This window comes from Podarcis bocagei (assembly GCF_964188305.1).
Source record: "Podarcis bocagei genome assembly, chromosome: 12".
NCBI classification, from domain to species: domain Eukaryota; kingdom Metazoa; phylum Chordata; class Lepidosauria; order Squamata; family Lacertidae; genus Podarcis; species Podarcis bocagei.
Window position 1 is genome coordinate 54,915,102 of NC_138137.1, and position 15,335 is coordinate 54,930,436.

General features: G+C 47.0%; 2 protein-coding genes and 1 long non-coding RNA gene across 3 annotated transcripts in view; 2 read left to right on the forward strand and 1 right to left on the reverse strand.

Moving 5' to 3' along the window:
* The window catches only part of LOC308569735, a 394,467-nt gene that overhangs the window by 176,997 nt on the left and 202,135 nt on the right, over positions 1-15,335 (reverse strand). The gene's annotated exons all lie outside the window — the stretch shown is intronic.
* Positions 1-15,335, forward strand: part of ZBTB47 (zinc finger and BTB domain containing 47) — a 416,665-nt gene that overhangs the window by 167,873 nt on the left and 233,457 nt on the right. The window lies entirely within an intron of this gene.
* VIPR1 (vasoactive intestinal peptide receptor 1) overlaps positions 1-15,335 on the forward strand; it is a 115,617-nt gene that overhangs the window by 53,918 nt on the left and 46,364 nt on the right. The window contains exon 3 of the mRNA XM_081163788.1: positions 7,457-7,564. Within this exon, the coding sequence (XP_081019914.1) occupies positions 7,457-7,564 (108 nt within the window). The remainder of the gene's footprint in view (positions 1-7,456; positions 7,565-15,335) is intronic.

Consider the following 15,335-nt stretch of genomic DNA (forward strand, 5'->3'; position numbering starts at 1 on the left):
GATGGCTTTAAAGAGGATTGGAGAAATCCAAGGAGGAGCAGACTATCAATGGCTACTAGCCAGGAGGGGCTACCACCACAGTTGAGGCAGTCAAGCTCCTAAATACCAGTTGCTGTAAACCAACAGGAAGGAAGACTGCATTTGTGCTCAGGTCCTGCTTGCAGATTTCTCCCAGGCATCTGGTGGGATGCTGTGAAAACAGAACTTTGGTCTAGGTGGGCCATTGGCCTGGTCTAGCAAGCTCTTCCAATGTTCTCAATGTTCAGTCCCTGGTATCTCCAGATTGGACTGGGAACGTTCCCTGCCTGAAATCCTGGAGGGGCACCATCGGTCAACCCTCAGCAAGCTGGACCAATGGTTTAACCCTGTATAAAAGGTAAAGGTAAAGGGACCCCTGCCCATTGGGTCCAGTTGTGGACGACTCTGGGGTTGTGGTGCTCATCTCGCTTTACTGGCCCAGGGAGCCAGTGTACAGCCTCCGGGTCATGTGGGCAGCATGACTAAGCCGCTTCTGGCGAACCAGAGCAACACACAGAAACGCCGTTTACCTTCCCACCAGAGCGGTACCTCTTTATCTACTTGCACTTTGACGTGCTTTCAAACTGCTAGGTTGGCAGGAGCAGGGACCGAGCAACAGGAGCTCACCCCCTCGTGGGGATTCGAACTGCCGACCTTCTGATTGGCAAGTCCTAGGCTCCATGGTTTAACCCACAGCGCCACCCGTGTGGGTATAACCCTGTATAAGGCATTCCTAAGTGTCCCACAATGCAACACCCAAGTGAGAGAGGATTGTTCTCTATCATCAAGGGGCAATTTTCTAACAATACTGATTTTAAAAGAGGGCTACTTCCATTAAAAGAGATCTTCAGCACCCTTTCTTTTTGCACTCCATCCCTGTCGAGGGATTAAGATGCTGATAAAATCTAGACTAAAGGCTCAGCGTTCACAGCAAGAGGCTGGCTATATTGCATTCGTGGGCAGACTTCGCAAGTTTTCTAGTTAATAGCAGGCATTTGAAAACAGGCGTTACTAGTCTTTTCAGCAGAGTTTATACATCCAGCTATTATTCCATTAGGGACGCGGGTGGCGCTGTGGGTTAAATCACAGAGCCTAGGGCTTGCCGATCAGAAGGTCGGCGGTTCAAATCCCCGCAATGGGCTGAGTTACCATTGCTCTGTCCCAGCTCCTGCCAACCTAGCAGTTTGAAAGCACGTCGAAGTGCAAGTAGATAAATAGATACTGCTCCGGTGGGAAAGTAAACAGCATTTCCGTGCGTTGCTCTGGTTTGCCAGAAGCGGCTTAGTCATACTGGCCACATGACCCGGAAGCTGTATGCTGGCTCCCTCGGCCAATAAAACGAGATGAGCGCCACAACCCCAGAGTCATCCGTAACTGGACCTAACAGTCAGGGGTCCCTTTACCTTTACCTGTTATTCCATTGCGGAGAGAAAAACCTTAAGTAGCTGAGAGAGTTTTGCTTAGTAGTTGCTACAGTGCCCTTATATGAGAGTTGGTGGAACTGAAAATATGATGGTTTCCAGATTTCCTCCTGTACTAAATTAGAATTGCACTTCTGGGCATTAGTTTGGCTTTCGATCCTGATGGGTGTCCTTGAAGGGATACTTCTGTGCATGGAAAATCATGCGAATGGGGCGCCCTTGAAGATAGGGTTCTGGTTGTCCTCCATGTGTCCTGCAAAGGATTATGGCAGCGTCACCAACCATATTGATGGATGAGTGAGTGCTGTGGGCACCCCTTCCTTCTTTGACCTTTGTCTCCCAAAATTTCTCTTCATGGCCACTTTTGATCTCCAGGGTCTGTTCCAAGTCACTGGGTTTTTCTTTCCTCACTTCCATCTCCCTGAATGGGGGCTGGACGGGGGAAGCTCTAACATGCGGAGACTTGCAGCTTTCCAGTTGCACTGTAAGCTCCTCGTTTAATTTTTTCTGTTGGCAGATGAAACACAGGGAGAAATTAAGACGCCTCTGCGCTTATCAGATGAACCAAGTTAAAATACTCCCACAGTGGGGAAAGTGGGTCTCTTCCTCTCCCAACCCCCATACTCCTTTGAAAATGACTCACATCTTCAACTCCGTGTTTACTTTTCTCGCCCGAGGAGCAAAGATAACCCTCAAGTATTTGTGCTGCTTCAACTCTTGCATATGTATAAGTTGTGCTTGAGATCCAAGGACTCTGGAGTTCCTTAGTGCAATTGGGTGTGATTTTCATTCTGCAGTGCAGCTCTGTCAAAAGACAGAAAATGGAGTGTGGCCTTCCGAGTGTCAATACCTGTCAGGGAACTGACATCGGAGCTAGAGGCGGAGGGAAGGCTCTCAAATGATGCTGGAGAAGGGCCCAGCAGGGAGAGAGGCAGCTCCGCAGATGGGGAAGCAAATCAGCGCAACACCAGGGATATAGAGGGGCTGATGGGGGAATCGGCAAGAGGGCTCCAGGACTCTTCACCGGACACCAGCGGGGAGAGCATGGATCCTTCGCTACCCACGCCCACCCTGCGCAGAAGACTTCCACGCAGAGAGAGTAGGAGGAGACTGGGTGTCAAACAAATTTTATGTTGGAAAAGATTTAAGAAATGCCCATTGGCGGATTCTGCTAGCGACTGAGGCAGCCACGAAGTGAAGGGCTGCCCAGACTGAAAGGTTTAGCAAGGCAACAAAGCCTGGAGAGGCGGCAACTTACGCACGAGCAACCCATACACATTACAATACCTTTTGAGAAATTGCTGGGCCGCTTGCTCTTTGGTGGTTTGAACCGGCCATCTTGATGCCGGGTTGAAGAGGAATGATTTAAAAATTCTCTGGCAGTGGATGCCTCCTAGCTTTTATGGGAGTGGCAGGGAAACTGCAACTCCCATCACCCCAAACTCCTGGCCACGCTAGGAGTTGCAGTTCAGCAATATATAATATATAATATAAATTTTTATTTATACCCCGCCCTCCCCGGCCAGCCGGGCTCAGGGTGGCTAACCAATTTAAAATACAGGTTAAAATAGAATTTGAAATGCAGCCTCATTTTAATAGTAGCCCATAGATCAAAACCATAAGGGGAGGGAAACATAAGGGTCAGACTGAGTCCAAACCAAAGGCCAGGCAGAACAGCTCTGTCTTGCAGGCCCTGCGGAAAGATGTCAAGTCCCTCAGGGCCCTGGTCTCTTGTGGCAGAGTGTTCCACCAAGTCGGGGTCAGTACTCGAAAGGCCCTGACCCTAGTTGAGACCAATCTAACCACCTTGCGACTTGGGACCTCCAAGGTGTTGTCATTTGTGGACCTTAAGGTCCTCTGTGGGGCATACCAGGAGAGGCGGTCCCATAGGTACGTGGGTCCTAGGCCGCGGCTGGACGGCTACAGATACCCTATGTTAGAAGGCGGAATTTAGAGGGGCAACACATTCCCCAAGCTATAGTGGGGTATCTCATTCCAAACTCTCCAGAAGAGACCCAAAGTCACCAGGAGACTCTTTCCTATCATTGACTCTTGTTGGCAAAACATCAACTGGTTACCCTGAACTACTATTCAGCGCTCTGCCTAACCAAGGAATAGACTCTCATCAGCTCAGCACCATGAAGCCAAACATAACCAACACAGCTTGTCCATTCCACGCCCTCCCAGCTGGTCCCTCTAGTCTCTATAGTCGTCAGCATGGTGCCCATGGGTGCGACAGTTGTCCTTGAGTTCTTCTGGCACATGCAAAGCCTCAGAGGCCCTCCACTTGTTACCCTCTTTGGTTGTGAGGTGGTACGGATGGGTGCCTTTTTCCTTCCTTGAAAAGTTGTTGTTTAGTCATTTAGTCATGTCCGACTCTTCGTGACCCCATGGACCAGAGCATGACAGGCACACCTGTCTTCCACTGCCTCCCGCAGTTTGGTCAAACTCATGTTCGTAGCTTTGAGAACACTGTCCAACCATCTCATCCTCTGTCATCCCCTTCTCCTTGTGCCCTCCATCTTTCCCAACATCAGGGTCTTCTCCAGGGAGTCTTCTCTTCTCATGAGGTGGCCAAAGTATTGGAGCCTCAGCTTCAGGATCTGTCCTTCCAGTGAGCACTCAGGGCTGATTTCCTTCAGAATCGAAAGGTTTGATCTTCTTGCAGTCCATGGGACTCTCAAGAGTCTCCTCCAGCACCATAATTCAAAAGCATCAATTCTTTGGCGATCAGCCTTCTTTATGGTCCAGCTCTCACTTCCATACATCACTACTGGGAAAACCATAGCTTGAACTATACGGACCTTTGCGGGAAAGGGGATGTCTCTGCTTTTTAAGATGCTGTCTAGGTTTGTCATTGCTTTTCTCCCAAGAAGCAGGCATCTTTTAATTTTGTGGCTGCTGTCACCATCTGCAGTGATCATGGAGCCCAAGAAGGTAAAATCTCTCACTGCCTCTACTTCTTCCCCTTCTATTTGCCAGGAGGTGATGGGACCAGTGGCCATGATCTTCATTTTTTTGATGTTGAGCTTCCGACCATATTTTGCGCTCTCCTCTTTCACCCTCATTAAAAGGTTCTGTAATTCCTCCTCACTTTCTGCCATCAAGGTTGTGTCATCTGCATATCTGAGACTGTTGATATTTCTTCTGGCAATCTTAATTCCAGTTTGGGATTCATCCAGCCCAGCCTTTCGCATGATGAATTCCCCTTGAAAAATACATAGTGCCAAAGGAGGAAGTTAGGGGACTGGCCTTCTTTCCCACTTCCTCTTTCAGCTCTATGTGGTTTTCTAGGTTCCAATCTAGTTCCATCTGGTACGCTAGCTGAGACCCTACCTGCCCACAGACTGTCTCACCAGAGTGGTGCATGCTCTAGTTATCTCCCGCTTGGACTACTGCAATGTGCTCCACGTGGGGCTACCTTTGAAGGTGACTCGGAAACTCCAACTAATCCAGAATGTGGCAGCTAGACAGGTGACTGGGAGTGGCCACCGAGACCACATAACACCAGTCCTGAAAGACCTACATTGGCTCCCAGTACGTTTCCGAGCACAATTCAAAGTGTTGGTGCTGACCTTTAAAGCCTTAAATGGCCTAGGCCAAGTATACCTGAAGGAGCGTCTCCACACCCATTATTCTGCCTGAACACTGAGGTCCAGCGCCGAGGGCCTTCTGGCGGTTCCCTCTGTGACAAGTGAGGTTACGGGAAACAGGCAGAGGGGCTTCTCGGTGGTGGCGCCCGCTCTGTGGATCACCCTCCCATCAGATGTCAAGGAAATAAACAACTATCTGACTTTAAGAAAACATCTGAAGGCAGCCCTGTTTAGGGAAGTTTTTAATGTTTGATGTTCTATTGTGTTTTTAATATTCTGTTAGGTGCTGCCCAGAGTGGCTGGGGAAACCCAGCCAGATGGATGGGGTATAAATATGATGATGATGATTATGGTGATGATGATTTCTGCTGGATCCATTGGAAAAATGAAGTGTTTTGTCTTCCTTTCTGTTTCAGCGTGGGTAATGGTGATCCAGGGAGGGGGATAAAAAGGGTGTGTGGAGCCAGTGTGTGAATCCAGTGTGGTGTAGTGTTTAAGTGCGGTGGACTCGTAATCTGGTGAACAGGGTTCGATTCCCTGCTCTTCCACATGCAGCTGCTGGGTGACCTTGGGCTAGTCACACTTCTCTGAAGTCTCTCAGCCTCACTCACCTCACAGAGTGTTTGTTGTGGGGGAGAAAGGGAAAGGAGATTGTGAGCCGCTTTGAGACTCCTTAGGGTAGCGATAAAGTGGGATATCAAATCCAAACTCTTCTTCTTCTTCTTCTTCTTCTTCTTCTTCTTCTTCTTCTTCTTCTTCTTCTTCTTCTTCCTCCTCCTCCTCCTCCTCCTCCTCCTCTTCTTCAACACTCACTCAAAAATCCAAATGTTCCCAAAGGCTTGCAGTTGCTGAGTATCATCATATCAGTTAAATTAGCAGAATACCCTGCTGTACAAATGAAGTTTTAACTCTCAATCAGAATCAGTTTTGCTCTGCTCTGTCTTTTGCCTTTCAGTATCCTGACTCACTCCATCCCTTGGGGTTTTAACAAAAATGCCCAGCTGGACTTGCCCCTCCCTAAAGCAGCTTTGCCTGATGAAAATACGACATATCCCTTTTCACATAGCATCAATACACTTTCTAGAGAGCAAAACAAGAGGAGATAAAAAATGAATAAAAAGCCAAACAAAATTTATTTAGGGCGCATTGGATCCCTCTGGCAGAGGAATGCCAAAATGCTGGTGCCACAGAGTAGCTCACATTTCTTTAGCTCAGACGTTGTGTGGGATTGTTGTACAGTAATACCATTCCACCAAGGCATCGTGGTTTTTTCCATAGAGCAGAGTGAAAATAGCTTCCTGGAATTGTCTGCATTCATGGCCGATGAAATGTTGAGGGCAAGGAACATTTGCATTGCTATCTCACCTTTTTCTCCAATGAGCTCAAGGTGGTGGTATACATTGCAGCCAGTGTGGTGTAGTGGTAAGAGTGTCGGACTAGGACCTGGGACACCAGGGTTCGAATCCCCACTCTGCCATGAAGTTCTCCCGGTGATCTTGGACTGGTCACTCACTCTCTGCCTAATCTACCTCACAGGGTAGTTGTGAGGATAAAATGTGGAAGGTTGGAACTATTTACGCCACCTTGAGCTCCCTGGAGGCAAGGCGGGATATAAATAAAAGAAATGAACTCATGAAATGAAATAGGTTCTTCACATTTAAACCCTGCAGCAACCTTGCGAGGCAGGATAGATTTTTATTGCTTGTAGGGAAGAGGAATTCCCCATCAGTTGGCAAACTCCACAATGCATTGTTCTAGCCTCATGCATCAGATCTAGGGCTGCATCTTGCAGAGCAGAAAAACTTTTTGGAAAACGGGAGGGGACTGATTTTCACACCCGCTGCTCCTTCCATGTGCTGCTTCACCTGTGCAAATCACACCCCACCATTTCACCATGTGGAACAGGCAACTGAAGACTCTACATCAGGCATAGGTAACCTTGGCCCTCCAGATGTTTCGAGACTACAATTCCCATCATCCCTTACCACTGGTCCTGCTAGCTAGGGATGATGGGAGTCGTAGTCCCCAAACATCTGGAGGGCCGAGGTTGTCCATGCCTGCTCTAGATCATGGGTAGGCAAACTAAGGCCCAAGGCTGGATCCTGCCCAATCGCCTTCTAAATCCAGCCCATTGACAGTCTGGGAATCAGCGTGTTTTCACATGAGTAGAATGTGTCCTTTTATTTAAAATGCATCTCTGGGTTATTTGTGGGGCATAGGAATTCGTTCATTATTTTTTTCCCTTCAAAATATTGTCCAGCCCCCCACAAGGTCTGAGGGACAGTGGACTGGCCCCCTGCTGAAAAAGTTTGCTGACCCCTAGATGTATGTGGCCCACCATACAGTGCTGCCCCACATGAAATGTGCAAAGCTTCTCTCGGTTTTGCTGTTTCCATTGAAGTTTCCATTTCTCTTTCTTCTTAGGCTGCGGGAGTATGTGGGATAACCTTACTTGCTGGCCTGCAGGAAGTCTGGGCGAAGTCAAAGTCCTGCCCTGCCCTGCCTACTTCACCTTCTTTTCAAGGACTGCAGGTAAGTGGCTTTCCCAATTCAGAGAAGATGGTTTTGTCTGTGGGTTTATTTTTTTATATATATAATATTTTATTGGGTTTTATCAATCAAAAAATTTAGAAAGATACAAAAACGAAAAAAATACAAAATTACAAAATACAAAAATACAGACATTAAACACAAAAAAGAAAAAGAAAAAACACATATAAAAGAAAACAAAAATTCCCTCTTTCTTGATTTCTCCTCTTTAGTTAACTTATTTTCCTGACTTCCTCACGTCCCCCATTTTTTTATCCCTTTTAAGAATTGGTTCAGCAAATTCATGTCCTATTACTTTATCTATTGTTAATCCAATCTTACATTTTACCTTGTTGCTAGAACCCCTGCAGTTCATTTCAATGTCATCAACATTCAAAAATTTTACAATATTTCTGCAAATAAGTTTTAAATTTCCTCCAATCTTCTTCCACCAACTCTTCTCCCTGGTCTCGGATTCTGCCAGTCATTTCCGCCATCTCCATATAGTCTATTAGTTGCATCTGCCATTCTTCCAAGGTGGGTAGGTCTTGTGTCTTCCAATGCTATTGTCTGTGGGTTTATATCTGTGAGTCTTTCTGACCGAAGGCGAACAGCTTTGATAAACCACTTTATAAACGGGCGCCAAGTCTGATGGCAGACATCTTGTCATCCCAAGACGCCCACACAGTTTCTTTTTCCCCATTATGGGGAAAAAGAGGGAAGAGAAAGGTTTTACTCCTTCTCACCTAGCACCAGAATAATAATAAATTATTATTATTATAAACTATTATTATAAAAGGAAATGATTCTTCACACAGTGCATTGTTAAACTATGGAACTGCCTCCCACAGGACAGCCATAGGCACGGAGAGGTTGATGTTCGCAGCCTTCATGTCGTGTTTGCAGGCATTTGTGCAATGCAGAGTTGGCCTGCCAATGGGCCTGGTGCCTGAAGTCAGCTCCCCATCCTTGGGGATTACACCTAAAGTCTTCAAAGGAGGGGGGTGCAAAACATTATATCCCAAGAGAGTCTGTCTTTGCCCCTCTCATAGCATCAGCAAGGTTGATTCCAAAGCAGCAGTCAGTCAGGAGAGCCAGTGTGGTGTAGTGGTTAAGAACGGTGGACTTGTAATCTGGTGAACCAGGTTCGCGTCTCCGCTCCTCCACATGCAGCTGCTGGGTGACCTTGGGCCAGTCACACTTCTTTGAAGTCTCTCAGCCCCACTCACCTCACAGAGTGTTTGTTGTAGGGGAGGAAGGGAAAGGAGAATGTTAGCGCTTTGAGACTCCTTAGGGTAGTGATAAAGCGGGATATCAAATCCAAACTCCTCCTCCTCCTCCTCCTCCTCCTCCTCCTCTTCTTCTTCTTCTTCTTCTTCTTCTTCTTCTTCTTCTTCTTCTTCTTCATGGCTCTGCACTTAGCTAACAGAGCCAGACTGGTTTGCATAAACAAAACCAAGGAATTTCCTGTCTGGCCCAGTTCTGCAGCTTGTATTTTCCCTTCATATCCCAAACATTAGCTAAATACTACCGTTTATTGCTTTCTACCACTCACGAACAGACTCTGCTACCTTAGATCTATGACAATAAGTTCAGCGACAGTGGCGTGCGGTGAATTATTTTGTAGGGGAACCGTTAGGGCCAGAGCTGCCAGCTTGCAAGGTCAACTGCAGGGGGTGGGGCTGACATTGCGCACATGACATTGCGACGTCCCAAAGTTGCACGGGTGAGTTGCAAGCTGGGCACAAGCTGGATGCTGGAGCCCTGAGGTCTCCCGCCCAAATCCGAACAAGCTTTGGGAAGATGGCAGAAGGGCTCTTGGACCCTTTAGGAGACTACCCTAGTCCCCCTAGCTTACGAACCACACACCACTGTTCAGCGAGTTCCATAGTTAACTAGGCACTGTATGAAGAGTACCTAGTTAAACTATGCCCTTTGCCTTCCTCAATCTCCCAACACTCAAGTTTCATTGAGTGGCCCCAACCTCCAGCATTATGTTTGAACCTGCCATCTTAAATGCACCAGGTACAGTGGTACCTCGGTTCTCGAATGTAACCCGTTCCGGAAGACCGTTTGAGTTCCGAAACGTTCGAAAACCGAGGCGCAAAGGGCTGCCTACAAATTCAGTTGAGAAAATTGAAAAACAAGCAGCAGAAGCCATTCGACCTTCCAAGGCACGTTCGAAAACAGAAGCATTGACTTTGGGTTTTCAGCATTTGGGTTCCAAAACATTCATCAACAGAGACGTTCGAGAACCAAGGTACCACTGTATTTAGTACTTACTGATTCCAGTGGGACTTGCTTCTAATTAGATGCCCATTGATTGGCTCGTGCTGCCCGGCCAGTCAAGATATTCCTCAGGAGACCTTTGCCATTGTCTTTTCCTTTTATTTTTATTTTCTTGACACCATGCCAGGAGTTATTTTGAGCACATCTCTCCCAGTCGTGCCTCCATCATGTCAGGAACCCTGTAAATGAAACGGTGATTTTTAAAAAATGTTATTTTTGTTCTGAGGTCCCCTGACTTAAGAGCTTTTTTGGCAAGCGCAGCTAATTTGATAGGCAGGATCGGATCTGTCAAAACGCCTTCACTGGAGATGGGCTGAGCTCCAGAAAGCTCATCCCCTGCTCCCTGTCACCTCCACTCAAACTTTTGCCAGGGCTGGTTGTAAAGAGCCCGTCCAATTCTAAATCTCAGATTTCATGACAGCCCCTTGTTCTGTGGCAGTCACTGAACGCAGCGAGGCAAGGGCAGAAGAAATAGATCTGTTGATTGCGAAACACTCGCCCTGAACAGCTGATTCACTAAACGGTTCAAATTTCCCCAAGAGTTTACTCACTGCAGTTATCACATCTGTCTCCTGCAGACTTTTGAAATGTCACCATAAAACAGTGGCATTTTTTAACTCTACCTCTGATGATATTTGGTAGGGTTGGCAGTGATCAGATCATAGTACCAGTATCATCACCATTTATTACTTATACCCCGCCCATCTGGCCAGGTCTCCCCAGCCACTCTGGGCGGCTTCCAATAGGATATAAAAAACACAATAAAGCAGGCTTCCTCAGCCTCGGCCCTCCAGATGTTTTTGGCCTACAACTCCTATGATCCCTAGCTAGCAGGACCAGTGGTCAGGGATGATGGGAATTGTAGTCTCGAAACATCTGGAGGGCCGAGGTTGAGGAAGCCTACAATAAAACATCAAACATTAAAAACTTCCCTAAACAGGGCTGCCTTCAGATGTCTTCAGATGTCTTCTAAAAGTCAGATAGTTGTTTATTTCCTTGACATCTAATGGGAGGGAGTTCCACAGGGCGGGTGCCAACACCAAAAAGGCCCTCTGCCTGGTTCCCTGTAACATCACTTCTCGCAGGGAGGGAACCACCAGAAGGCCTTCGGAGCTGGACCTCAGTGTCCGGGCAGAACAATGGGGGTGGAGACACTCCTTCAGGTATACTCTAGAATGGTAGAGTTGGAAGGGACCCTGACGATCATTGCAGGAATATGCATCTGTCCCAAAAGGGGGTTCAAACCTGCAATCTTGGCGTTATCAGCACCATGCTCTAACCCAGGCTTCCTCAACCTCGGCCCTCCAGATGTTTTGAGACTACAATTCCCAGCATCCCTGACCACTGGTCCTGCTAGCTAGGGAACATGGGAGTTGTAGGCCAAAAACATCTGGAGGGCCAAGGTTGAAGAAGCCTGCTCTAACCAGCTGAGCTATTGCTGGCCCCTGTGTTGCCAGTTGGTTGTTGCTGTCAGGGCAAGCCTTGGGGTGTGGGCAGCTATCTCCAAATCTAGTTGTTAAAAGGGTGTTTTTCAGACCCAGGTCTCTGGCTCTGTACTGCTGGATCTGGAGTCACTGAAGTGCTGCAGGAATGAGATGCTTCTTGATTGACCACACAAGGACAGGTCCTGGAATGGATAGCAGGCCTGGCCAATCCAGAGGCTTCGAACGTCCTGTCAATCGCACAGACAGACACTGCACAACCCTGTTCCATTTTGTGCCCAAAGAGGGAACCGGTGCAAAGACGTTTAGCTAGGATGCAAGCTTAAAGTTCTAGGCCCAACTGTGCATGGCATTAAATGGCAACTCTCCCAAAGCCTTGCTTGAAGGAGTTTGGTCCCCTCTAACAGCCTGACTAGGGACACGGGTGGCACTGTGGGTTAAACCACAGAGCCTAGGACTTGCCGATCAGAAGGTCGGCGGTTTGAATCCCCGCAACGGGGTGAGCTCCCGTTGCTCAGTCCCTGCTCCTGCCCACCTAGCAGTTCTAAAGCATGTCAAAGTGCAAGTAGATAAATAGGTACCACTCCAGTGGGAAGGTAAACGGCGTTTCCGTGCACTGCTCTGGTTCGCCAGAAGCGGCTTAGTCATGCTCGCCACATGACCCGGAAGCTGTACACCGGCTCCCTCGGCCAATAAAGTGAGATGAGCGCCGCAACCCCAGAGTCGGTCACGACTGGACCTAATGGTCAGGGGTCCCTTTACCTTTGCCTTTTTTAGTTAATAAAGCCCTTTTGGGGGCTGCCTTGTGGGCTGAAATTCAGGGGATAGGGCCGTAACCAACAGGGGTCCCTTTACCTTTAACAGGCTGACTGCAAGCATGTGGTTCTCTTTAGCTAGCCAGGATAAATGCAGGGGCCAGGGCAGAATTGAGAAAGATCAGCCTTAGCTGAATCATGTAACTGAGCTGTTTGTCTTCCCCCTCACTGCAGCTGACATCTTGTCCACATCACCAGCTCAGCTTTCCAGGCTTTTCTTTCTTTCTGTTTTCCATTCTCCAAGGCACCAGGATTCCTACCGTTTTTTACCATTTCTGGCTGCCAAACCCAATTCCAGTAAATCATTTTGCACTTGCTGTATGCTCTTTTTGCAGACAGGGCAGTCCGCTCACTTCAGATAGTGTCATTCCCCCCCCCCCAACAAAAAAACCCCCACACATTGACTCCAGGCTATGTTTCTACACCCAGAAATTGAATGAGATGCCTTTTCACCCTGGAAACCCTCTCTAAGTAGCGCTAACAGGAACCAGCAAGTTTACTCCCACAGCTTCCTCTTCAGATCAAGTTCTCCTATTGAGCTTCCTCTTATGGCATGGCTTTCCTCTTGTGGCAAGCTAGAGGCTTCCAGTATTATGTCTCAGTATATATATTTCTCTCTCTCTCTGTGTGTGTGTGTGTGTGTGTGTGTGTGTGTGTGTGTGTGTGTGTAAGGGTCTCACCCCATCATCATATGCAGTGGTACCTTGGGTTAAGAACTTAATTTGTTCTGGAGGTCTGTTCTTAACCTGAAACTATTCTTAACCTGAGGTACCACTTTAGCTAATGGGACCTCCCGCTGGAAAGGCAGTCCTTTAAGGTCCAAACAGTATTTGACTTTAAAGGTCAAAACCAGCATTTTGAATTGTGTCCAGAAACTACTTGGCGGGCAATGCATTCAGGTCAGTTTATATGATCCAGGTGATCTGTTCATGCTTTCTTTTCATAGCCAACATGTTACACACCGGCTATAGTTTCCAACAGTCTTCAAAGGTAGCCCCACGTGCAATGCATTGCAGTAGTCTAACTTGGAGGGTCCCATCTCCCCTGATCATTGGCCATTCCAGCTGGGGATGATGGGAGTTGGGAGTCTGTCCAGAGGGCAGCACAAAAACTACCCCTGAGCTTAGTGACAGAGAGGACTACTTGCAGAGGGTCCCTGACATCTCCAGTTAAAATGGGATCAGATAACAGGTGGTGGAAAACATCTGGTGAAGCTCTGGAGAGCCAAAAAGAGCAGATAAGGCTGATCTAGATCAGGAGTGCTCAAACTTTTTTCAAACAGGGCCAGATTTGATTAAGTGATTAAGGATTTTTAGGATTGAAGTTGTTGAGCTTTTTTTAGGATTTTACCCCAGGAGATAAACAGATTAGGCCCCCGAAACAGACTTTGGACATGCCTGGTCTTGATCTTGATGGACCAGTGATCTAACCATTTGGCTCAGTATAAGACAGATTCCTGTCTTCATATTACCAAAACACTCTCTAGCGTTAATTCTTTTCCATGGAAAAAAATGTGACATGCCAAGCAGAGACTTTTTGTTTTTATTTTTTCGACCAAATCGGGGTTTTGGTCTTGTTTCTTGGCTAGGAACATTTATTCTGAAATTGATTGCTGTCTCTTTAGCTCCATTTCTGTGTTGGACCACGTACAGGAGAGGGTTTTTTTTCCCCCTTCTCTCTCCCGGATCATTTTGTTCTCTTTTCTGCTTTTTGCCCCGGCAGAATCAATCATCCCACCTCCCAGAAACGAGGCAGCAAACATAAACAGTCCCTTACAATTTCGCCGCCATCTCCTTCATCCGCCGAGCCGTTCCCGGGGAGAAAAAGTGATGCATTTTGGACTCTTGCTTACATTTTTAAGGGGAATTCTGGGTAAACATGGAACTCGGAGTGTCGCCAAGTGAAGCAAGCCAACAATTCCATGGAGAGTAGAGCACTTGGAATATGAAAGTCATTTTCTTTTCTTTTTCTTTTTCTATATATAATTTTTATTAATTTCAACATACCAATTATTATACATTCCACAGGATTCACATCTTATACAATCTTTTTGGACTTCCATCAGCACCTCTCATGATCCACCATTTTTATCATTTCTTCTGCATTTCTTAAATTCCTAGTGCCTTTAATTATCTTAACTCTCAATCCACCTCTTTAACCATTTTTGCAATAATTCAAATCATTTACCTCACAAAACTTCTTGCAAACCTACAAACGTAATCTGGTCATCGCAATTGCTTTTCAAATATGAAAGTCATTTTCATCCCATTCGGCTGCGGTGTCAGGCAAAATGAACTGTACTCAGTCATTCCTTCACAACAGGGTTAATGAAACTCAAGTCTGGTGCTCAGATGTGGCCCTCCAGGCCACTTGTATTTGGCCCTTGGGACTTTCTCCAGGCCACATACTTCCTGAGCCACACCTTCATGGCTTCCTTCATGGCTTCCTTGAGTGTTGGAATATCTCCTTGATCTCTGATAATGCTTCTTGAATTTCCGGGTGGAGGCTATGTTGGAAGATTCATGACCGATAAAAGAAAGCATGCAACGCATAGAGTATGGAACTCCCTGCTACAAGAGGCAGCGTTGGCCACCAGCTTGGATGGCTTTAAAAGAGAATTGGACAAGTTCGTGAAGGAGGCAGCTGTCAGCGGCTCCTAGTCATCAAATTTGCAGATGACACCAAACTGGGGAGGGTAGCTAATGCTGCAGATGACAGAATCAGAATTCGAAACGACCTTAACGGATTGGAAAACTGGGCACAAGCTAACAAAATGAATTTCAATAGGGACAAATGTAAGGTTCTGCACTTACGCAGGAAGAACCAGATGCATAAATATAGGATTGGGGACACCTGGCTTGCTAGTAGTACATGTCAACAGTGTGGAGCAGCAGCAAAAAAAGCTAACATTATTCTAGGCTTCATCAACAGAAGTTTAGTGTCCAGATCAAGGGAAGTTATTTGTTGTTGTAATTTAGTTGTTTAGTCGTGTCCGACTCTTCGTGACCCCATGGACCAGAGCACGCCAGGCACTCCTGTCTTCCACTGCCTTCTGCAGCTTGGTCAAACTCATGCTGGTAGCTTCGAGAACACTGTCCAACCATCTAGTCCTCTGTCATCCCCTTCTCCTTGTGCCCTCCATCTTTCCCAACATCAGGGTCTTTTCCAGAGAGTCTACTCTTCTCATGAGGTGGCCAAAGTATTGGAACCTCAGCTTCAGGATCTGTC